The following is a 25,588-nucleotide window of genomic DNA, read 5'->3' on the forward strand; positions in this document are numbered from 1 at the left end:
TCCCCAGGTCGTTGCTGCAAATGAGAACGTGTTCCCAGTCATCTTACCTGGTAAAATAAAGGATAAATAAATAAAAAGATCCCCAAATGGGCACATTTATACACTATGCCTACATTTGCGCGTAGGCCAGGTAGCCTATAGGCCTACTTCTATCCGTAATCAGGTGTGCGTCTGTACTCAACATGGACAGGAGAGCTCTAAACAAAAGTCAATGAAGAAATTTACAAACTTTTAAATGGAATGAAATGAACCAAAACGAGTTTCTCACAAGTGTAGCATAGGTTGTGCGCTCTGCAAGCAACGTGTCCACTCCGACAGTGAGAACGATAAAAGACTGGAATAGTAATATGTTGAATGCGTTAACAGACATTACCGTAACCAAACAAACATTGTAGATTCACTACTGGTGATATATGTAATGGGGAATTGACAGACACTAACAACAAAACGCAAACATTTCACACAATGCAGTTATGAAGCAATGAAAGTGCACAAATTGTCAGGAGAGAGTGCATTCTGGAGAGAGACGTGCATTGTGCAGCCACACTCCCCTTCTTCTTAGACTGTACCATCCCGCTGTCTCCGCAATGGATTAGTCTCGAAGACAGATGTCTCATGTGCCATAAAAAAAAATCTCAGTCGACCAACAGCCTATCGACCAAACAATTGACCAGTCGAAATAATTTGGGTCAGCACAAGTCCTGTATTCAGGTCCGAGGGAAGCTGTAGAGTCTAATGCAATGATCTTTCAATCAAAACAGGGGGACCCTCTTTCTTCTCTGATGCCTCTGATACTGATGTAACCTTTGGCTATCTCTATAAAGGTTAACCCAGAGATTCAGGGAGTATATAATGGGGGAGAGGAACATCAATTGTTCTTATGCTGATGACATTCTGTTGCCAATTTTTATTTTTTTTACATTTTTTAAAACTGTGGAGATATTTTCTGTTATTTCCGGATATGAGGCTAAATGGCTTAACTTAAACGTATGAAGTATCTGGGGATTCTATCGACACCAGAGTTAGATAAGATAGTGGATATCAATGTGCTTCCAGTACTCCAAAAAAAGTCAAACAAAACACAGTGGAGGTTATTAAATCTTAGTTTAAGGCCATTATATGGCCATTATATGGCAGTATGGTTGTCAGTACATGGACCAGAGTCTCCACATAGACAAATATATGCTTCTGTATGTTATAATCCTTCTATTTCTATTAGGAAACAGTCAATAATGTGGGGACAATGGAGAAGAGAAGGGGTTCATACTCTGGGAGACCTGCACAATAATTAGGTATGTGTGTCACTTGAAGAAATTGGGAGTAAGTATCAACTTTGTGATCATGAGGTATGGAGATATATGCAAATTGAAAGCTGTGTGTCAACACTAGGTGGTGCCGTTATGTCAAAAGGCAACAATGTTGTAGAAGGTATATTTTCACTACCAAGCTCTGTACAATCAGCTTCTTTATGTTACAAAAAGGTTCATAATGACACCTGTGTGAACTTGAGAATTGTCTGGCAAGGGGATTTACAATGTGAAAGGAGATAAAAAGACGTGGTTGTATATTATTTCAAATATTGGGCAAAATGTCAGAGAAGCCAAGGGTAAAGGTATACAATTGAAAGTTCCTCATCGATTGTATTTCACTCCCCTAAAGTTACAGAGGATGGGTTTGTCACAGGACCGATGTGTGTTGACTGTGAGAATGTGTGGGAATGCCCAGTTGTGAACCATGGGAGACAGCCTTGGATTCCATTTACCAAGGTCACCAAGATTGTCCGTGGAGTGACAAGTCTGAAATAAGAGGGATTCACTTGACAGAATTACAAATATTATGTTTAGGTATTGTGTCAGTGTCAAGGCTGGTCCTGAAACATTGGAAAAGCTTTAGTGAGCCAGTGTTCATGGAGTGGATGAATATGTTGACAAAACATGGATGAAATCATGTTGGAAAAGAGGCTGGAGAAAAATAATACACACTCCCAAAAGATATATGGGAATGATTCTTGTGTTTTCTTGAGGGCACATAAAAGAATATCATGGACATCAAATAGCATATAATTGAACAGGAAAACATCTTCCTGTGTATTTGTGTTTAATGCATTGGTTGTTTTATGTTAAAAAGGAAAAAGATTGAATCAATTGTCTATACACATTTTTTTTCTCTCAACCAGCTTCACCTGTAATGCTTTTCAACAGCCTTGAAGGCATTCCCACATATGCTGAGTACTTGTTGGCTGCTTTTCCTTCACTCTGCGGTCATCCCAAACCATATCAATTGGGTTAGATCGGGTGATTGTGGAGGCCAGGTAATCTGATGCAGCACTCCAGCCAGTTTCATCATAGCGCTTGATTGTTTTTGCGACTGCACTTTAAGAAACTGACCTTCATGTCTTAAAGTAATGATGAACTGTCATTTCTCTTTGCTTATTTGAGCTATTCTTGCCATAATATGAATTTGATCTTTTACCAAGTTGGGCTATCTTCTGTATACCACCCCTACCTTGTCACAGCACAAGTGATTGGCTCAAACACATTAAGATGGAAAGAAATTCTACAAATTAACTTTTAACAAGGCACCCCTGTTAATGGTTAAATATATTTTGATTTGTTTAACACTGTTTAACACAATCATATGGCTTGGGGGTAGAATCTGATAAGGACCTTTTGGACTTAGACTTGGCCCTCTGGTACTGCGTGCCATGCGGTAGCAGAGTAAACAGTCTATGACTTGGGTGGCTGGACTCTTTGACAGTTGTTTGGGTCGTCCTCTGACACCGCCTAGTATATAGGTCCTGGATGTCAGGAAGCTTGGCCCCAGTGATGTACTGGGCCGTCCGTACGCACTACCCTCTGTGGCACCTTATGGTCAGATGCCGAGCAGTTGGCATACCAGGCAGTGATGCCACTGATCAGGATGCTCTCGATGGTGCAGCTGTGTAACGTTTTGAGGATCTAGGGATCCATGCCAAATCTTTTCAGTCTCCTGGGGGGGAGAAGGTGTTGTCGTGCCTTCTTCCCAACTTTCTTGGTGTGTTTGGACCATGTTAGTTTGTTGGTAATGTGGACACCAAGGAACTTAACTCTCGACCAGCTCCACTACAGCCCCGTCGATGTCTACAACAAGCACAAGCCAAACATACCTTAAGAAAGCTACTGCCACCTTGTGGTCTGGAGTATTTTAACAAGGCTGTTTGGCAGTTGATCTGTGCTTTGTGAACAACAAAAAGTTTACTGCCAAAACTCTGGGCAGAGGTGCTAAGTACCTCTCGTCAGTCAGTATCCTTGGTGTGTCTGAGGCTATAGGCCCTGTTCCAACACTTGCTTGTTGTTCCAAAACTGGGACAAGTCTCTGAATGTCCTTGAGTGGCCCAGCCAGAGCCCGGACTTCAACCCGAACTAATGTCTCTGGAGAGACATGAAAATAGCTTTGCAGTGACGCTTCCCATCCAACCTAACAGAGCTCGAGAGGATCTGCAGAGAAGAATGGAAGAAACTCTCCAAATACAGGTGTGCCAAGCTTGTAGCATCATACCCAAGAAGCCTCGAGGCTGTAATACGGGTGTGCCAAGCTTGTATCGTCATACCCAAGAAGCCTCGAGGCTGTAATACAGGTGTGCCAAGCTTGTATCGTCATACCCAAGAAGCCTCGAGGCTGTAATACGGGTGTGCCAAGCTTGTATCGTCATACCCAAGAAGCCTCGAGGCTGTAATACAGGTGTGCCAAGCTTGTATCGTCATACCCAAGAAGCCTCGAGGCTGTAATACGGGTGTGCCAAGCTTGTATCGTCATACCCAAGAAGCCTCGAGGCTGTAATACGGGTGTGCCAAACTTGTATCGTCATACCCAAGAAGCCTCGAGGCTGTAATACAGGTGTGCCAAGCTTGTATCGTCATACCCAAGAAGCCTCGAGGCTGTAATACAGGTGTGCCAAGCTTGTATCGTCATACCCAAGAAGCCTCGAGGCTGTAATACAGGTGTGCCAAGCTTGTATCGTCATACCCAAGAAGCCTCAAGGCTGTAATCGCAGCTAAAGGTGCTTCAACATAGTACTGAGTAAAGGGCCTGAAAACATATGTAAATGTATTTTTCAGTTTTTATTGTTAATAAATTTGCACAAATTTCTAAAAACCTGTTATTCTAGGGTATTGTGTGTAGATTGATGAGAGAAAAAAATATATTGAATATATTTTAGAATAAGGCTGTAACGTAAGAAAATGTGGAAAAAGTTAAGGGGTCTGAATAGTTTCCGAATGTGCTGTAGGTCACAGCTTCCTCTTTCTGAAGACCTTGTCAGTCTCATTTCAGAGTCGGATTATCTGGCTTGTTTGTTTGTTGTCCTGCTTTGTACCGGCTCCCCCCCCTTCTTTAATTTCTTCTGGGCTGGGGAGGATTGTAGGGTGAGGGGATAGAGGCCAGGAGGGATGAAGGGAAGGGAAAACGCAGGAGTCATGTCACAATGCCCATCAATTCCCCTCAGGGCTGACACATGGGGCTAGAACCTTCTCCTCATCTCTCTCTCTCTCTCTTTGCCTCTAGCACTATCTCTCTCTCTCTCTCTCTCTCCCTCTCTCTTTACCTCTCTCTCTTTCTCCAACCCTCTCTCCACCCGCCCCCTCTCTCTCTCTCTCTCTCTCTCTCTCTCTGTGGATTTCCAAATGCACAGTCAGTCTTCAGTTATCCTGATGTGACCCTCTGAACATGAAAAGGTGTCCTTCCTTTCTTCCTTCCACCACTTGAATGGAAACCTGATTTAAGTGGTTCTCGTATTGGTTAGGCCCACACTCTTTCCCAGTGCCAAGATATTACAAGCTAAGCGGTGCCCTGTTAACCATTTATTAGTGTACACCGTAGCAAAACGTTTTGCAACTGGACGTGTTTTGGTCCATTTTCTTCCATTTGGTATCTAGTGAATACAGTATGACCTCTCAACTGTGTGATGCTGCAGATAATTACGGTTCTATTCCAAATCATTGGTTCTATCTATACCTAATTACGGACTAGTACTATTTCCAATGTGACCTCTAATGTATACTGACTCTGTGCTTGGATACACAATCTGTTGGAGCTTTCCTAACCCCATGCCTCATGGGATAAATCTGAACATTAAGGCATATCTGAGCACTTAGTGAACAGAATATTTGTTTTTCCTCCACTGTCCTTGTGCAAACCGAAGCCTAGTAACCTGGAGGCCTGATATAATCTTTTCCACAAATAAGCATTTCTGTATCAAAAATAGTATATCAGCCTCCACAAAGGATCATTGTGTCCTTCTTGGTCTCATAACAACAGTGATAGACTTCATTGGCAAACTGATGGTGTTAATGTTGCAAAACTATGTCTGTGTGAGAGAAAGGAGAGGAGAAAGGTTGTGTGTGTGTGTTTGGATCTGTGTTTGCACATGCGTGCGTGTGTGTTCTTGCATTCGTGTGTGAAAGACAGACCAAGGGGGATGATAGGAGGAGAGGGCAATAAGAGGAGAATAGGGATGGGGTTGTTGTGGGTGTGTGTTTGTTTTAGGGGAGGGGGATGGGCTGACAGCGAGGGTTAAGTGACGTCAGCCTGCACGGCTCCATTCATGAACAGCGTGAATAATTGAGGGGCTGGCCCCGGAAGCCACGCTGCACAAACAGAAGCCATTATGCAAAGCAGCTAGCATCGGCAGACATCTCTCCCCAGCCTCAGCATCATTCACATCATAGAGAAAGAGAGGGGGAGAGATAGGGAGGCAGGGAAAAGGCATGTAACGGAAGCAGGGAGAACGGGAAGAGCGTACAGGAAGCCAAGGAAGGATAGAGAGACAGAAAGGAAGGAAGAGGGAAGAGGCTTTGCAGCAGCCAAAGAATGTGTCTGTGAATCACTCTACAGAGAGAGAGGAAAAGAGAGAGAGAGACAGACAGAGGGTGGCCATGACGGTGTTGATTTAGGGTGTGCTCCACTGGTTGCAAGTGATATCGGAGGGCTAGGCTGTCGTCTGTCTAACCGAGACCCCGCACACGGGCCCCTCTGTCTGGGATGCAACGGGAGGCGTTTGCCCCCTCTCCATCCCCTCTCTCCCCTCGGGCTACTCTCTTCCTCTTCGTGCTGATCGCTGAGTGAATTAATGAATGAAGCAGGTGGAAGTTGATCAGGCGGGTTGAGTCCTTCATGGCTGCCAGGTTAGTTCTTATCATTGCTTGGGGGGGGAATTCATGTTAGCATCCTCACCTTGCAATGTCTAGTAGAAATGAATAGGAGGGCTAAAGGGGCTACTTAGCTTGATCTAGGCTAATACTAATTGGGGCGTCCAATGATGGAGGAGGCTGGTTACCTCGCCTGTAGACGTGCTGGGAATGAAAAACCCACTGTCTCTTTATTGCTTTATCATTCCACACCAAAAGGCTACAGCTAATACAGATCAGTCATTCTATTGTTTATTCTTCTCTCTGAGTGGGGCTGGGAAGTGGTGTGTGTGTGTGTGTGTGTGTGTGTGTGTGCGTGGTGCGGAATGACAAGGCAATAATGAGGCGGTGGGTTTTTCATTCCCTGCACGTCAAGACACAAGGTAGTCCCGTGTAGCTCAGCTTGTAGAGCATGGCGCTTTAAATGCCAGGGTTCTGGGTTTGATTCCCACAGGGGACCAGTATGAAAAAAAGTATACAAATATATGCATTCGCTACTGTAAGTTTCTCTGAATAAGAGTGTCTGATAAAATGACAAAAAAAATGTATTAAAAAAAATCTCTTTCATCATTGATTAGCATTAGCCTAGCATGAGCTAATTAGCCATGTTAGCCCCCCTCCTACTCATGTATACTGTACAGTGCAAGGTGAAGATACTAACGTACATTAGCTATATGGGTTTCATTGAGGAAACGATAAAATCATGTCTTGCCTGCATGCCCAGGCGCTTTGGGATTAAGTGTCTGACTTTAGGGGCGATGTGTTTTCACCAGAGATCAATCCAAGTGAATGCTTTACCATTCTGTAGCTTGGTAATAATTTGAATAGCCAACTGTTATATATACGAGAGAGAGAATCTCTTCCCATATTGATATCAGCTCAATTTATGCATCAGTGGCATATGCGTCCAGGCTTGTCAGTATGTATTGGATGGAAAATCACCATGTTTTGACACATTTCCTTTACATTTTGACATGTTTTAAGAATGATAACTCATTGTCTTTGTATGCCTCAATTGATCCATCACACTTAGCTATATATAATGACTCTGTTAACCCAAAACATAAACCATCCTTCCACCATTTCAGTGCCGTCATTATAAATGTAACCTGTGGTGACGGGGTCTTGTTTTCAAGACCAGGATTATGACCTCATGCAGAGTAGCTTGACCTGTGTGAATGATCGTGTCATTTGACCTTTGACACAAGGCAACAATGTGGGTGGGGGATATGTGTCTTTCGATTTACTAGGGTACCAGTGAAGATTTCCTATGCTGGATAACTTGTTTCAGCTGTTGATAACCATTTTTGCTGATTATTATCAATGACTTAACGTCCTTGAATTAAGATATAAGGGGGGAACATAGCTATATTCAATCAAATTCACATGTTGATTTAAAACTTATGTTTAACCCTTTCTCATGGTGTCTTGACGGGATTTGTCAAAAATTGTGTGACATAAAACACTACTTTCCGGCCCTTGCATTTATTAATCAGTTAAATTAGACATTGAACTTGAACCCTGTGAGAATCCTGGATTGGGTGTGCTTTTTTTATGGAGATCTCAGAAATGCAGTGTAACTACATAACATTAAGTGTCTCCTTATGCTACGGGGTGAAAGCTGTTCTCATCGGCACACAAATCCCTGAATGCATGCGGTTGCAAAATCTAGTGCTTCTCTAACCCGAAAGAGTTACCTTACCTACAGTAGATACTTAGAACCTAAATCGATATTGTCAACGTGATTGTTCAGTAATTATGGATAATACCTGTTGGATACGCATTTGGTGTCGAGCTGTTTAAAAACTACGCCGTGATATTTTCACACCTCATCATCTGATCCAATGACGGTCAAGTAGCAAAGAGCTGGCGTTAAAACGCTGGGAAAAATGGCGATAGAGGAATGTTTCGGTGTCTCGTTCATTACGCCGTGATGACAGTTACGCCTGGATCCACATTGGATCGAATATCTCTAGCGAATGAATGTTGATCGTCTATTGTTGTCTGCTTGATTTACAGCCGGGTCTCGTTATAGAGCCCAGACAAACCTAGTGGCTTCCTCACAATATGATCTAGTCATGAAATAACTTGACAAATTACATTTTGGTTTCCATGTTACACCTGCAATTTTACAAGGGGTGTGAAAGTAGCCTACTTGAACTTAGAGCTCAGAAATTGAAGTACAGTCACGGCCAAGAGAATGACACAAATATACATTTTCACCCAGTCTGCTGCCTCAGTTTGAATGATGGCAATTTGCATACATCTCCAAGAAAATACATCAGGGACAGACTGAAATTCTGCAAAAGGTACAGGGATTGGACTGCTGAGGACTGGGGTAAAGTCATTTTCTCTGATGAATCCCCTTTCCGATTGTTTGGGCGCATGGAAAAAAGCTTGTCCGGAGAAGACAAGGTGAGCGCTACCATCAGTCCTGTGTCATGCCAACAGTAAAGCATTCATGTGTGGGGCTCACTCACAATTTGGCCTAAGAACACAGCCATGAATAAAGAATGGTACCAACACATCCTCTGAGAGCAACTTCTCCCAACCATCCAGGAACAGTTTGGTGACCAGCAATGCCTTTTCCAGCATGATGGAGCACCTTGCCATAAGGCAAAGGTGAGTAAGTGAGTGGATCAGGGAACAAAACATTGATATTTTGGGTCCATGGCCAGGAAACTCCCCAGACCTGAATCCCATTGAGAACTTGTGGTCAATCCTCAAGAGGCGGGTGGACAAACAAACAACCCACAAATTCTGACAAACTCCAAGCATTGATTATGCAAGAATAGGCTGCCATCAGTCAGGATGTGGCCCAATTGACAGCATGCCAGGGCAGATTGCAGAGGTCTTGAAAAAGAAGGGTCAACACCGGTGGATAAGTGTCCCTGAATGCGGTCAAGCCACCGAGCGAAATGTCTAATGGGAAACTAATGGATGCCAGGACGTTGTTGTTTCTAAGGTCTGTTTTTACAGACGATAACACCCTGATGCAACACCCTGCTACAAAGGTGACGCACAAGACAAGACGGGGGGTATCAGTAAAGACGTGATATTAAGGTATAACAGACATGATAGGACATGGTGACACTGGTGAATGTCGAGCATTGATGAGGACTCTGGTGGTTCACAGTGGTCATGGCTTTACTGTGTGATACAGAGTGGTAGATGAGTGTAGGTTTCAAATGGCTCCCTAGTCCCTTTATAGTGCAATACTTGTGACCAGCGCCCACAGGGCTCTGGTACAAAGTAGTGCTTTATATAGGGAACAGGGTACCGTTTGAGACATATTCACGGTCTTGACTTGCTATTAGCACACACACACTGGTGCACTGATATCAGAGAGGGTTGCTTTGGCTCGTGCAACTTGTTTTCTCGATAGGCGCGTGTGCTATACAGTATGTGTCTCAATAGTTCAATTTCAATATAATCTTCCATATTGTACCAGACAGTATACCGAGAGGGTATCCTATGCCCTCCCTCTCTCGTTTGTTGGAATCTGTTCGCTTTCTCTGCCTGACACACACACACACACTGCTTCAATAATACAGTCTGCAACTGTGGAGGAAGAGAGAGAGAGGGAAGGAACGAGGGATTTTTTAAAAAAGTGTGTGTGAAAGGGGGTGGCAGGACACTCCACAGGGGAATGTGGCATGGGAGCTTACTGTGTGTGTGTGTGTGTGTGTGTGTGTGTGTGTGTGTGTGTGTGTGTGTGTGTGTGTGTGTGTGTGTGTGTGTGTGTGTGTGTGTGTGTGTGTGTGTGTGTGTGTGGGAGAGAGGGATAGAGAGAGAGAGGGAGAGAGAGGGAGAGAGAGAGAGAGAGGGAGAGAGAGAGAGAGGGAGAGAGAGGGAGAGAGAGAGAGAGAGGGATGGAGAGAGAGAGAGGGATGGAGAGAGAGAGAGGGATGGAGAGAGAGAGAGGGATGGAGAGAGAGAGAGGGATGGAGAGAGAGAGAGGGATGGAGAGAGAGGGAGGGATGGAGAGAGAGAGAGAGAGAGAGGGATGGAGAGGGATGGAGAGAGAGAGAGAGAGGGATGGAGAGAGAGAGAGAGAGGGATGGAGAGAGAGAGAGAGGGATGGAGAGAGAGAGAGGGATGGAGAGAGCGAGAGGGATGGAGAGAGCGAGAGAGAGGGATGGAGAGAGAGAGAGAGGGATGGAGAGAGAGGGGGATGGAGAGAGAGAGAGAGGGATGGAGAGAGGGATGGAGACAGAGAGAGAGAGGGATGGAGAGAGAGAGAGAGGGATGGAGAGAGAGAGAGGGATGGAGAGAGAGAGAGAGAGGGGTGGAGAGAGCGAGAGAGAGAGGGATGGAGAGAGAGAGAGATGGATGGAGAGAGAGAGGGATGGATGGAGACAGAGAGCGAGAGAGAGAGAGAGGGATGGATGGATGGAGACAGAAAGAGAGAGAGAGAGATGGAGACGGAAAGAGAGAGAGAGGGATGGAGAGAGAGGGGGATGGAGAGAGAGAGAGAGAGAGGGATAGAGACAGAGAGAGGGGGATGGAGACAGAGAGAGGGATGGAGAGAGAGAGAGAGAGAGAGAGAGAGAGAGAGGGATGGATGGAGACAGAGAAGGAGGGAGGGTGAGATGAGGCGCCAACCCCTGCAGCAGAGCAGCTGTTCTCTCAGCAACCATGAAGAGGGGGTTTAGTGAAGTATTTACCATTTTTATTTAACCTTTATTTAATTAGGCAAGTCAGTTAAGAACAAATTCTTATTTACAATGACAGCCTACCAAAAGGCAAAATGCCTCCTGTGGGGACAGGGGCTGGGATTCAAAATAAAAATAAATAAAATCATAAATATAAGGCAAAACACACATCACGACAAGAGAGACAACACTACATAAAAAGAGACCTAAGACAACAACATAGCAAGGCAGCAAAACTGGGGCGGCAGGGTAGTCTAGTGGTTAGAGCGTTGGACTAGTAACCGGAAGGTTGTGAGTTCAAACCCCCGAGCTGACAAGGTACAAATCTGTCGTTCTGCCCCTGAACAGGCAGTTAACCCACTGTTCCCAGGCCGTCATTGAAAATAAGAATGTGTTCTTAACTGACTTGCCTCGTTAAATAAAGGTTAAAAAAAACATGACAACAACATGGTAGCAGCACAAAATATGGTACAAACATTATTGTGCACAGACAACAGCACAAAGGACAAGAACAACAATACATCATGCAAAGCAGCCACAACTGTCAATAAGAGTGTCCATGATTGAGTCTTTGAATAAGGAGATTGAGATAAAAACTGTCCAGTTTGAGTGTTGTTGCAGCTCGTTCCAGTCGCATACGGGTGTTGTATGTGGAGGATGAGCATTTAACACAAAATCCGGGGAGGGGCCAGCTGAGTATAAGACTGTATCATCTGCATAAAAAGGTCAGCGATAGGCTTAGCAATGACAGGGGCATCAACCTTAAAGAAGGAAGGGTCTAAAACCATCTGAACCAGATGTTTTTTTGGGGTCAAGTTTCAGGAGCTCCTTTAGCACCTCGGACTCAGTAACTTCCTGCAGGGAGAAACTTTGTAGCGGGGCAGGGGAAAAAGAGGGAGAAGCATCGGGAGTAGTCGCATTAGAAGGGTTGCGAGATGAGGAAATGTTGGACAGACAAGGAGGCATGGTTGAGTCAAATAGGAATCCTGACTTAATGAGGTGGTGATTAAAGAGGTCAGCCATGTGCTTCTTGTCAGTAACAACCACATCATCAACTTTAAGGGACATGGGCAGCTGTGAGGAAGAGGGTTTATTCTCCTGGTCTTTACCTATTTTCCAGAACTTCTTGGGGTTGGACCTACAGAGAGAGAACTGCTTCTTAAAGTAACTAACTTTGGCCTTCCATATAGCCTGAGTGCACTTATTTCTCATTTGCCTGAACGAGAGCCAGTCAGCATGTGCCGAGCCTTTCGCCAAATGCAATTCTTCAGCTGGAGTAACTCTACAAGCTCACGGTCGAACCAGGGACTGAACCTGTTTTTAATGAACCTGTTTTTATCATTTTCTTTATGGGGCCACTGAAAATATCAAAGAAGAAGATCCAAGTGTCTTTGACAGAGGGGATCAAGCTGATTCGATATCATTTTACAGAGGCCAGTTCATGAAGGAATGCTTGCTCATTCACGTTTTTTTGCAAGCGTCTATGACAAATGGTCGTTTCACTGAGCAGTCATTGCGGACACAGGCTGTAAAACTACAGAAATCACAAGACTATTATTGTGAGGATAACATCAAGAAGAGTAGCATTTTCTGCGTGTTTGAAGTCATACCTTGTGGGATTGGTAATAATCTGATAATAATCCATTGCTTTAGGACTTGGTCAGATGGTTTATGTCACAGTTTAGGTCACCTAGCAAGACAAATTCAGTCTTAGTGAAATGGGCCAGGGGAGAGTTTAGGGCAGGGAAGTTAGTGTTCTCTTCACTGAGCTAGACCAACATGGCCAAAAGAGCCTTAGTTGCCTGATGTCAAATGAAGTACACTGAATCTGCCAGACCCTAAACCTGAAGGTCTGGAACCGTGTTCATAAAATATCTTCGAGTGCTGATCTAGGATCAGGTCTCCCCTCTTATTCATTATGATTTAAAAGGCAAACTGATCCTTGATCAGCAGTCCTACTCTGAAACACTTTATGAATAAGTGCCCTGGAGAGAAGAGACTCTCTAGTGGTCTGGATATGACATCAGTTAGTCGATAAAATTGTCCTCTCTCGTCAAGGACAGAGACGGTGCCTCATCGATGTGCTCTGTAGTATCAAAGACCAATCTTTTACACTAGAGGAAGTGAACAAAATATTGTAATTGGGGAGGTTGTTGCTTTCTTTAAATTGTCTGATGGTCAAACAACTCAACTTCCAAGATCTTGTAGATTGAAATAAATAAAAACAATTGCACATTATTCATGTCGAGTACACATTTGCATCTCAAGAATTCAGCCCATAAGTGCTGTGAGTATCACAGAGGTTAAGCAGTCATTTTAGTCATTTTCTCTCACTCACTTCTTCTCTCTCTCCCCAACAGCACTGCTAGCAATTCGAACCGGAGCACGCCCACTTGCTCGCCCGTCCTGCGCCATCGCTCTCGCTCACCCACGCCCCAGCAGAGCCTGGAACCCAGTGGTGAGAACATGGTGGAGAAGGGCCACTCGGACCCCTCCTCTGACAAGGACAAGTCACCCTCCACCATAGAGCAGGTGGTGCAGCGCACCTACAGTCAGTCGGTACACTCCACCACACGCAGCCACGGGGGCAAGAACTCCAAGGTGAGCATGTGTGCCTGGACCAAACACACACTGGATGAAACACACATTCATGGGCCAAAACACAATGGTGTATTGGTGGAGAAAATGTATGTAGTAACACGCTCAATTGATTCAAAGGTTTAAGGTAACACACCCATTCCAGGAGTGTTTCCCTCTATCTCAGACCTGTTGCCCTAACTTAGTTTAACTTCTTTGGTAATTAGAGAAACCATCCTGCCCTGGTCTGGACCCAGGTGCAAGTATGATACAAACACATAGCCATCACATGACATCTCTAGCCTCTCTAGCCCCACCCACTGCATATCATCACACAATTTCTCTGCCTTTTAATCAAATCTTCACGATAAAGTAGTTTGCCTTTTAGGACTTCTGATCCGCTGTACCTAAAACTAATCCACACTCTCACAACAAAAGAAACAGCAGCAATCTTTGTACAAATGGTATAATTGATTACTTTCTCCCAATTGAAATAATTTACTGTAGAATATACTCCAATGCGGGTTGTCAGAATGAAATTGACAAGGTCCATCTGTAAAAAAAAATATCTTGGATTTTGAAAACATGCATCTTTGTCAAGTACTCAAGTATACTCAAGTCGAGTACATTCGGAGAGTATTACAGCCTTATTCTAAAATGGATTAAATAAAACATTTTCCTCATCAATCTACACACAATAGCCCATAATGACAAAGCGAAAACAGATTTTTTGACAGAAATACCTTTGCATAACTATTCAGACCCTTTGCTATGAGACTCAAAATTGAGCTCAGATGCACCTTGTTTCCATTGGTCATCCTTGAGATGTTTCTACATCTTGATTGGAGTCCACCTGTGGTAATTCAATTGATTGGACATGATTTGGAAAGGCACACACCTGTCTATATAAGGTCCCACAGTTGACAGTGCATGTCAGAGCAAAAACCAAGCCATGAGGTCGAAGGAATTGTCCGTAGAGCTCTGAGACAGGATTGTGTCGAGGAACAGATCTTGGGAAGGGTACCAAAAAACATCTGCAGCATTGAGAGGTCCCCAAGAACACAGTGGCCTCCATCATTCTTAAATGGTAGAAGTTTGGAACCGCCAACACTCCTCCTAGAGCTGGCCACCCACCCAAACTGAGCAATCGGGGGAGAAGGGCCTTGGTATGGGAGGTGACCAAGAATCTGATGGTCACTCTGACAGAGCTCCAGAGTTCCTCTGTGAGGAGAACCTTCCAGAAGGACAACCATCTCTGCAGCACTCCACTAATCAAGCCTTTATGGTAGAGTGGCCAGATGGAAGACACTCCTCAGTAAAAGGCACGACAGTCCGCTTGGAGTTTGCCAAAAAGCGTGTCGCGTCTGGAGGTAACCTGGGACCATCCCTACATTGAAGCATGGTGATGGCAGCATCATGCTGTAAGGATGTTTTTCAGCGGCAGGGACTGGGAAACTGGACAACGACACTAAGCACACAACCAAGACAGCGTGGGAGTGGCTTCAGGACTCTCTGAATGTCCTTGAGGGGCCCTGCCAGAGCCCGGACTTCAACCCGATCGATCATCTCTGGGGAGACCTGAAAATAGCTGTGCAGCAATGTTCCTCATCCAACCTGACAGAGCTTGAGGATCTGTAGAGAATAATGGGAGAAACTCCCCAAATACAGGTGTGCCAAGCTTGTAGTGTCATACCCAAGAAGACTCGAGGCTAATCGCTTCCAATTGTGCTTCAACAAAGTACTGAGTACATGGTCTGAATACTTTTGTAAATGTGATAAGTGTTCTATTTTTAATACATTTGCAAAAATGTCTAAACTCGTTTTTGCTCTGTCATTATGGAGTATGGTGTGTAGATTGAGGGGAGGGGGGGAATTTAAATCGCTAACGTAACAATGTGGAAAAAGTGAAGGGGTCTGAATACTTCCCGAATGCACTGTATATCATACTAATGTTCTTCTCAACCTTTTTCATATCTCATTCCATGCTGATGTTGCCTCACTTCCACTCTCAGGAGTTGACTGTCTGTCACTGCTTTTGTTTGCCATGTTTACTTTTGAGACGTGGTTGCTACATTTCTTCACCACCTGAACAATCATAAAACCCCCCACAAGCCAAGTCTGTAACTTGAACCGTTTTAGTTCCTTATATTTGCTCTTTTTGTTTTCTGATTTTCTTTGTTCTTCTTCTCATGCATGCTAGTCTCACAAGCGACTTTCCAAAGTAAGCATCACTCTTTTTCTGGTTTTTCTCCTCCCTCCTTCTAGCTTGTACTCATGCATCGTGACTTGCCACTATCTCTGCGATAAGCTAATTGTTTTTCCTTTGACACCCTACATTATGCTAAACTAACGTGTACCTCTATCCTGTCGTTACCTATCCTACCCTATGCAATCCCGCCCTACTCTACCTGATGAGACTACCCAAAACTCTCTATGCTAAGCTATGTTAGCCTTACCTAGCGTACCACTTACTAACCAACTATATTAGCCTACCCTTGCACTGACCTGATCTCATCTCCCTCATGCCATGCTAGCTAGAAGCGTTAACTCATAATGTCCTTTTTATGCTGCTAGAGCAGATGTTAAAATGGTTAACCATGGTAACCGGAATCCCTCAGACTATTCAACATTACCCTAAATGACTGAAAACACATCTTTCCATGCCTCGATCACAATGCATTATCCCATCCTACCTTAAAGGTACACTCATCAATATGATGTCCTCATACAGCGCTGAGGGCCACTTCCTGTTTACAGACAGAATTTAAATCTGCCCAGACTGACACTATTGGCTCTTTTCAATATATGAACTCCCTTGAGACATGTCCATCATACAAAGCAGGGTCACGTCCTGCTCACAGATATTAAAAACAACAACTGAACTCTAGTGATCTTTAAACAGGAAGTGACCCCGCTTTGAAGGACGCCAAATTGCAGTGTACCCTTTTTATCCACCCGTCTCTACATTTTAACTGCACACATAAGACTGAAGTTCCCGACCTTAGATCCTAACTTATTACTGCAGGTTACCGCTGGATTTCATAACTCACACTACTAACGGGAGATTACACAGGAGCGCCAAGCTACAATAACTCTGCTTGCAACTAATAAACAGTGTAATGAAACTAGCAGACCAGCTGATCTGACACTGTTACGGTGTCAAACCAGCTTGACACTGGACAGTGGAAATGGTCACTGTCTGCGTTTTACTACTCCCGCCCCAATGAAACATACTATCAGGAACAGTGAAATCGAAAAATATACATGGAAGAATATGACATATTACAACAAAGAATTATAATTTGAAGACAATTTTAATGAATTACCACATTGTAAATGAAAGTGATACGTAATGCAACATGTGTGATAGGCAATTTAAATAGCGTTATAAACAAACCACTCTGATTCTTTGGTTAAGATAACGACATCCAAATAATAAGAGGTTACTCTCCCTACCACATTTCCTTCCAATTCAGACATTGTTTCTTCAATAAAGTACAATATGCCACTGTAGACATACTGGCCTGGAAGAAAATATAAAGGTTCACTATTGAGTGTTAGCACGCTGTTCTACAAATAAAGAAATGTCCGCTATTCACAGCATAGGAAATGTTACTCTTCACTCCCAGCCTACCCACAAACAAGATTTAATAAAAGCAATATAATTTGTGCAACTTTAAATAACTACTACAATACAATATCAATTTACAGTGCATTCAAAAAGTATTCAGACTCCTCCCCATTTTGTTACATTACAGCGTTATTATAAAATAGATTCAATAGTTTCCCCCCCCCCCCCCCATCATCAATCTACAAACAATAACCCATAATGACGAAGCAAAAACAGTTTTAGAGATTTTTTAAATGTATTTAAAATAACAGAAATAAATTATTTACAAAAGTATTCAGGCTGTGTGCATAGGGTCGTTGTCCTGTTGGAAGGTGAACTTTCACCCCAGTCTGAGGTACTAAGCGCTCTGGAGCAGGTTGTCATCTTGCTGTACTTTGCTCCGTTTATCTTTCCCTCGGTCCGGACTAGTCTCCCAGTACCTGCCGCTGAAAAACATCACCAGCTGCCACCATCATGCTTCACCGTAGGGATGGTTTTGGCCAGGTGATAAGCGGTGCCTGGTTTCCTCCAGACGTGAAGCTTGAAATTCAGGCCAAAGAACTCAATCTTGGTTTCATCAGACCAGAGAATCGTGTTTCTCATGATCTGAGAGTCCGTTAGGTGCCTTTTGGCAAACTCCAAGCTGGCTGTCGTGCCTTTTACTGCGGAGTAGCTTCCGTCTGGCCACTTTACCATAAAGGCCTGATTGGTGGAGTGCTGCAGAGATGATTGTCCTTCTGGATGGTTCTCCCATCTCCACAGAGGAACTAGACCCCTACAGGATGACCATTTGATTCTTGGTCACCTCCCTGACCAAGGCCCTTATCCCCCAATTGCTCAGTTTGGCCGGGCGGCCAGCTCTAGGAAGAGTGTTGGTAGTTCAAAACTTCTTCCATTTAAGAATGATGGAGGCCACTGTGTTCTTGGGGACCTCTGTTTTGGTACCCTTCCCCAGATCTGTGCCTCGACACAAACCTGTCTTGGCGCTCTACAGACAATTCCTTTGACCTCATGGCTTGGTTTTTGCTCTGACATTCACTGTCAACTGTGGGACCTTATATTGACAGGTGTGTGCCTTTCCAAATACTTGTACAATCAATTGAATTTACCACAGATGGACTCCAATCAAGTTGTATAAAACATCTCAAGGATGATCAGTGGAAACAGGATGCACCTGAGCTCAATTTGGAGTCTCATAGCAAAGGGTCTGAATACCTCTATGTAAATAAGGTATTTCTGTTTTTATATTTAATACATTTGCAAAAAAAGTCTAAAAACCTGTTTTTGCTTTGTCATTATGGGGTATTGTGTGTAGATTGATGAGGAAAAAAACGGGATACTTCCCGGATACTCTGTCGTTTCAAATGTCTGATGTGTAGCCTACAGTTCAGGACTATTTCCTTTCCCCCTCTTGATAATAAATGTTTTATTAGGACAAGTAAAATCATTAATGGATTAAATAAATTGGAAATGAAAAATGTATCCTACACCATGATTTCTTCCATTCATATAGTGTTTGGGTTGGTTCGTTGCCTTAATAGATTTAGGAAATGAAATACAATATTTCAGTTGTTTGGAATGATTGTCAAAGAGAGAAATCGCCCTTCGCCTGCTTAAATAGCAAGATTAAAATGTTCCAATGATAATACCCACCAGAAAGCAAAATCATCTTGATAAATGTTTGTTGCGTTCAATCAGGACTAGAACATAACCCCGACATCCGCGTTATGGAGCGGTAAAGTGGCGGATGATGGTTGCAATTGAGATCAGCTCTGCGGGTGATTTTACAGCGTATTGATGGTATAACGAGAGATCAGCTGGTGATGACCTAGTGGCCATCAGTGGTTGCAATTGGCTCAAGGAGTTTACTAAGAGTCTATACTAAGAGTTGGCTATACTAAGGGTATACTAACGTATACTTGGTTTTGACCATACGGCCTTTGTTATCTTAACCTTCTTTCACTTGACCTTGCCTAACCCCTTCTCATGGTTGTGTTCATTAGGGCACGCAACATAAAATGTTTTAAAACGTTTTGCAACGAAAATGAATGTTTCTTATTGAACAATGCCAGATAGTCCCTGCCGTTCTCAGTGGGTTCTCTTCTGTTTTGTGCCTAATGAACATGACCTAGCCTTCCTACCCTACTCTAACACTCTTTCCTGACAACCTCATGATCCCCTATGTGGCCCTCTTGTCTGAAATGTTCTGTGTTACAGGTACTGAAGTTGCCCCTAGACGCTGATCTTGGGTCAGTTTTTGTATTTTCCCCAATAATGGTTAAGATTGGGGGAAGCTGATCCTAGATCTGTACCTAGGGGAAACTTCACCTCAGAGCTACTGTTCATACTGTTTCTTTACTTTGATGGAGTACCACGCTGTATGAGTGAAGTCTGTTCTGTGGTGTTTTGTAGCATTGCTGTGGTACCAGGACAGACCCCGAGCATGAGTATTTGAAGGCATGTACGCACACACACACATACACACAGATGCACACGCACACTACTTCGCCTCCCACTAACCACCACTAACTTGTAATACTTTCTGAACAAGCTAACATATGGAAGGGGAAAAGTTTAAATCTATATTTTTGGGGTGTTTTGACACTTTATTCAGACAGTGCTAAAAATGATGTGGGGAGACAGGAAAGTGGGAGAAACCGTGTAAAGAGTGGATACAGGGATTGGACCGTGGTCTCCAGTGGGGAGTTGTACATGTGCCAGGGAGTGTTACCGGTACACCATGGCTCGGCACATAGGAGGGGAAAAAGTAATAGACATTCACCGTTGTTCACTGTCCTCTTAGTTGGAGGAGCACACACTCGCTACACACTCATACCTTCAGCCTCTCCAGCATCTGAGTTAGAACAAATGGGACACAAGGAACATAATCGAAAGCCTCAAACGGGCTTGAATCCCTTTTGGAACACCATAACAGCTACCGACAAACCATCCACATTCCAACTCTGTCATTCCTTCCAGTATATGTCTTAATGTATGTATAATATGCAGTGCCTTCAGAAGGTTTTCACACCTCTTGCCTTTTTCTACATTTTGTTGTGTTACAGCCTGAATTTAAAATGAGATTTTGTGTCACTGATCTACACACAATACCCCATAATGTCAAAGTGGAATTGTTTTCCACAAGTTTCTACAATTGAGTCAATAAGTATTCAACCCTTTCGTTATGGCAAGCCTAAATACATTTTAGAGTAAATATTTGCTTAACAAGTCAAATAAGTTGCATGTCAAATAGTAATGTTTAACCGGATTTTGAATGACTACCCCATCTCTGTACCCTTCAGTCAAACAGTGAATGTCAAGCACCGATCCAACCACAAAGACGATGGAGGTTTTCCAATGCCTCACAAAGGAGGGCACCTATTGGTAGATGGGTAAAAAAAACATATCCCTTTGAGCATGGTGAAGTTATGAATTACTCTTTAGATGGTGTATCAATACACCCAGTTATTACAAAGATACAGGCGTTATTCCTAACTGAGTTGCTGGAGAGGCAAGAAACCGCTCTGAAATTTCACAATGAGGCCAATGGTGATTTTAAAACAGTTGCAGAGTTTATTGGCTGTGATAGGAGAAAACTAAAGATGGATCAACAACATTGTAGTTACTCCACAATACTAAACTAAATGACAGAATGAAATGAAGGAAACCTGTACAGAATACAAATATTCCAAAAGATGCATCATGTTATGCGTATGCTTGTCATCGGCAAGGACTAGTGTTTTAGGATAAAAAGAAACGGATCTGAGCTAAGCACAGGACAAATAATAATGGGCAAATATTGTACAATCCAGGTGTGAAAAGCTCTTAGAGACTTACCCAGAAAGTCTTACAGCTGTAATCGCTGACAAATGTATTTATTCAGGGGGTTGAATACTTATCGAATCAAGATTTAAAAAAAAATTATTTTCAATGAATTCAACAAAAGAAAAATAACATTTCTTCCACTTTGACATTACAGAGAATTTTGTCTAGATCGTAAAGATAACTACTTTCCGAAGGCACTGCATGTCTGTACGTGTCGTCTTAACTCTCTCGTCTCTCATTTGCATGACCGCTTTTGTCTGTGTGTTTTTCTTTCCAGTATGACAGACTAAAACTGATTAAAGTAAGCGCTCATCTTTTCTTTAACCCTCCATTAGCCCTCTGAAACCTCCAAGGCCCTCTTAATCTTGACCCCTGCTTGTGACCATATTTCACCTCACCGCCTAGCTCAAACCTACTTGTCCTTGGTTCAGTGTGCTCCAAACATGAATCTCCTAGCGGGTGTAACTGGTTACAATGAGGTCATTATGACGTCATGGGTAGGTTGCGTACTCGTTTTTGAACATCCACTCCCTTTTCATCTTTTTTTCTTTATTGGGGAGGTATTGAGCAAAATGAGATGTAGGGAGAAACAGAATTGAAAGTTGCAGGGCAGGTTTTGCAACCCATGCCCAGACAGGCAATAGGTAATCTGGTGTCAGCAGCACTACCACTGGACCAGACCCCAGAACTTTTTTAGTCTTTCTTGACCTCATCATGGTTGTAACAGAGACCAGTTGGTTGTAGTCTGGTTATAGGATGTTTTCTCAACTACAAAACAAGTTAACAACCAGAAAAAATCATCAAAGGGATGTTGAAGTTCGGTTGTTTTATGTGTAATATGGATGATTCATTTGTAATAGAATATTTTTTACACAATTGAAGGCAGCTCATTGTAAGCTGCTATCATAAGAGGCCTTCATACATACATTTGAAGTCAGAAGTTTACATACACCTTAGCGAAATACATTTAAACTCAGTTTTCACAATTACTGACATTTAATCCTAGTAAAAATTAACTGTCTTAGGTCAGTTAGGATCACCACTTTATTTTAAGAATGTGAAATGTCAGAATAATAGTAGAGAGAATGATTTATTTCAGCTTTTATTTCTTTCATCACATTCCCAGTGGGTCAGAAGTTTACATACTAATTGAGTGTATTTGGTAGCATTGCCTTTACATTGTTTAACTTGGGTCAAACGTTTCAGGTAGCCTTCCACAAGCTTCCCACAATAACTTGGGTGAATTTTGGCCCATTCCTCCTGACAGAGCTGGTGTAACTGAGTCATTTTTATAGGCCTCCTTGCTCGCACACGCTTTTTCAGTTCTGCCCACAAATTTTATATAGGATTGAGGTCAGGGCTTTGTGATGGCTACTCTAATACCTTGACTTTGTTGTCCTTAAGCTATTTTGCCACAACTTTGGAAGTATGCTTAGGGTAATTGTCCATTTGGAAGACCCATTTGCAACCAAGCTTTAACTTCGTGACTGATGTCTTGAGATGTTGCTTCAATATATCCACATAATTTTCCTCCCTCATGATGCCATCTATTTTGTGAAGTGCACAAGTCCTTCCTGCAGCAAAGCACCCCCACAATATGATGCTGCCACCCCCGTGCATCACGGTTGGGATGGTGTTCTTTGGCTTGCAAGCCTCCCCCTTTTTCCTCCAAACATAACGATGGTCTTTATGGCCAAACAGTTCTATTTTTGTTTCATCAGAACAGAGGACATTTCTTCAAAAAGTACGATCTTTATCCCCTTGTGCAGTTGCAAACCGTAGTCTGGCATTTTTATGGCGGTTTTGGAGCAGTGGCTTCTTCCTTATTGAGCGGATTTTCCGGTTATGTCGATATTAGACTCGTTTTACTGTGGATATAGATACTTTTGTACCTGTTTCCTCCAGCATCTTCACAATGTCCTTTGCTGTTGTTCTGGGATTGTTTTGCACTTTTCGCACCAAAGTAAGTTCCTCTCTAGGAGACAGAACATGTTTCCTTCCTGAGCGGTATGAAGGCTGCGTGGTCCCATGGTGTTTATACTTGCGTAATATTGTTTGTACAGATGAACGTGGTACCTTCAGGCATTTGGAAATTGCTCCCAAGAATGAACCAGACTTGTGGAGGTCTACAAATTATTTTCTGAGGTCTTGGCTGATTTCTTTTGATTTTCCCATGATGTCAAGCAAAGAGGCACTGAGTTTGAAGGTATGCCTTGAAATGCAACCCCATGTACAACTCCAATTGACTCAAATGATGTCAATTAGCCTATCAGAAGCTTCTGAAGCCATGACATCATTTTCTAAAGCCATGGAATTCTAAAGCCATGACATCATTTTCCAAGCTGTTTAAAGGCACAGTCAACTTAGTGTATGTAAACTTCTGACACACTGGAATTGCGATACAGTGAATTATAAGTGAAATAATCTGTCTGTGATCAATTGCTTGTGTAATGCACAAAGTTGATGTTCTTACTGACTTGCCAAAACTATAGTTTGTTAACAAGAAATTTGTGTGGTTGAAAAACGAGTTTTAAAAATGAGTTTTAACTTCTGACTTCAACTGTATCTAGGATGCTCTATATTCCCTACATAGTGCACTGCTTTTGAGTAGAACCCTATGGACCCTGGTAAAAAGTAGTGCACTATAGGGAATATGGTGCCATTTAGGAATGCCCACCTAGTCTTAAAGTCTACTACAATATCATATATGGACAAGGTCTCTTCTTTTCAATAATTGAACTTTTGAGTGTCATCATTTCCCCCCAGTTATTAATATGCAGCCCATTGCTGCTCTCCTGTGGTGTATATGAGTATTGACTTTTATATTTACTTCTTACATACTTTTCTAAGGTTTTGTTAGCAGTGTGACAGGCTAGTATGTTATTCTGTATAAGTTGTGGAAGCTCTTTTGTGTGTGGACTAACCCATGTCTCATGTTTCTCATCTTTTTTGTCTCCTTCACCTTGATGTTTGTAACCACAGAAAAGCCAGAGCTGGTACAACGTAAGTCTCTCTACCTCTTCTCCGACCTCTTCTGGATGAGCTGTTTTTTTTACTGTGTGTGATATGTTGCATGTTTCGTTGACACAGTGGGTTGGAGCAAGGCGCTTGCATTTGTGAGTTTGATTCCCACATTTTGTGTGTGTGTGTGTGTGTGTGTGTGTGCGTGCGTGCGTGCGTGCGAAGTTGCTTGGGATAAAAGCATCTGTTAAAATTACCATTATGACCATATATACAGTATTTCAAAGTGATATGGGTAAGACAGGTCTTCATGTGGTCTGACTGTGTTGTACTTTGTCCGTTGATTGATGGCTGACTGTTAGGTATCATGCTATACCTCATCTTTCTTCGAATGCTGCTATTGGTTGAGCATGAGAACGGTTATCGTTTTTAACAAAGGATGAAAGAGTTTGAATTCTGTTGACTTGCAACCCAACATCACCCACAACCAACATGAAGCAAAAGGTGTGACACATTTTCCCATTTTAAACACATACTTCTGAGGCAGGCAATCTCATGTTGAATGATTTGATGTGAATGAATGATGTGCTGTATGGACACCTCACCAAGGCTACTTTGCATCTTCTCCATATATCATTTTAAAATAGAAGTCATGGGGAAACCAATAGAGAGAACAGTTGCTATGCAGATTTGAAAAGACCTGCCTTTGAAGTACTTCCCCTACAAATTATCTATCAGCACATACCTGGTAATGATTACATTCATTATTCATATGAAATTATGAATTCACTTTTAATAAATGAAAATCACAGCTCATTGAAATGCCATTCAAGTAAACATGAACATTTCCTCAATTGCGATTCACCTGGTGAATAGGGAATACACATTTAACAATGGAGTTGCCTCGTGGTATATTTTTCCCTTGGGAAATGGAGAGAGATTGGAGACAAAGGACATTCAGTATGAGACGACGTTGTTCTGTCATGTTTTCTGTGTGTGTATGTATGTGTTTGCATGCTTTTATGTCTGTGTATATGTGTGTGTGTGTGCTGAATACGTTTGTGTATACATCTGACTGCAACCATGGTCTGTGTGCCCTTGGACTGCAGATAAGCAGTGAAGCTGACAAAAGGTCCATTGTGGAGCGATCAGTCGATCGCCCCACCACCCTCTGATGAATCAAGCTGACTTTTGTTCTGTGTATCAGGACTGCGTCCCAAATGACACCCTATTCCCTACACAGTGCAATACTTTTGACCAGTGTCTCTTGTCCCCTGGTAAGGGTAAGGGGTACACTACCAAAAGTAGTGCACTATAGGGAATGGGGTGCAATTTGGGATGCCATCACTGAATGAGCCTGATCAATGCAGATCCAACCCCATGACTAGAATTACCAGCCTGTCATTCCCACGCCTGCCTTTTTCTGTTTTTAGTTCCAAGTCTGCAGTATATTATATGAACATTACTGTGTATTTGAATTCTCATGTACTGTATGAGCTGTGCTGACTATCAGTATTTGTCCCATAACAAATGCTTGTTTCTGTGGTCCGTTGCATTACAGTGTGCTGGATTTAGTTAATGCTGGTGAAGATGTAATACGATGCACTTCCTGTTTCCTGTTTCTGAATATCGACAGGAAGTGTGAATTAGGATGATCTGAATTAGGGACACAGTTTTTTCAGTGTCAGAGGAGAGTTGAGTTGTTAGTCCATTGAACAAACATGGTAGCCTACATCTGTACTTTACATTTCGTGCTGTCTGCCACCTTTGGGCCTTTGGTGGTGTAGTAAGACTGG

General features: G+C 42.8%; 1 protein-coding gene across 1 annotated transcript in view; it reads left to right on the forward strand.

Moving 5' to 3' along the window:
- The window catches only part of LOC109892937 (protein Aster-B-like), a 70,484-nt gene that overhangs the window by 18,211 nt on the left and 26,685 nt on the right, over positions 1 to 25,588 (forward strand). Inside the window, exons 2-4 of the mRNA XM_031825948.1 lie at positions 13,180 to 13,420; positions 15,597 to 15,617; positions 23,814 to 23,834. Of these exons, the coding sequence (XP_031681808.1) occupies positions 13,180 to 13,420; positions 15,597 to 15,617; positions 23,814 to 23,834 (283 nt within the window). The remainder of the gene's footprint in view (positions 1 to 13,179; positions 13,421 to 15,596; positions 15,618 to 23,813; positions 23,835 to 25,588) is intronic.

Source organism: Oncorhynchus kisutch, linkage group LG6 (genome assembly GCF_002021735.2).
Source record: "Oncorhynchus kisutch isolate 150728-3 linkage group LG6, Okis_V2, whole genome shotgun sequence".
NCBI lineage: Eukaryota > Metazoa > Chordata > Actinopteri > Salmoniformes > Salmonidae > Oncorhynchus > Oncorhynchus kisutch.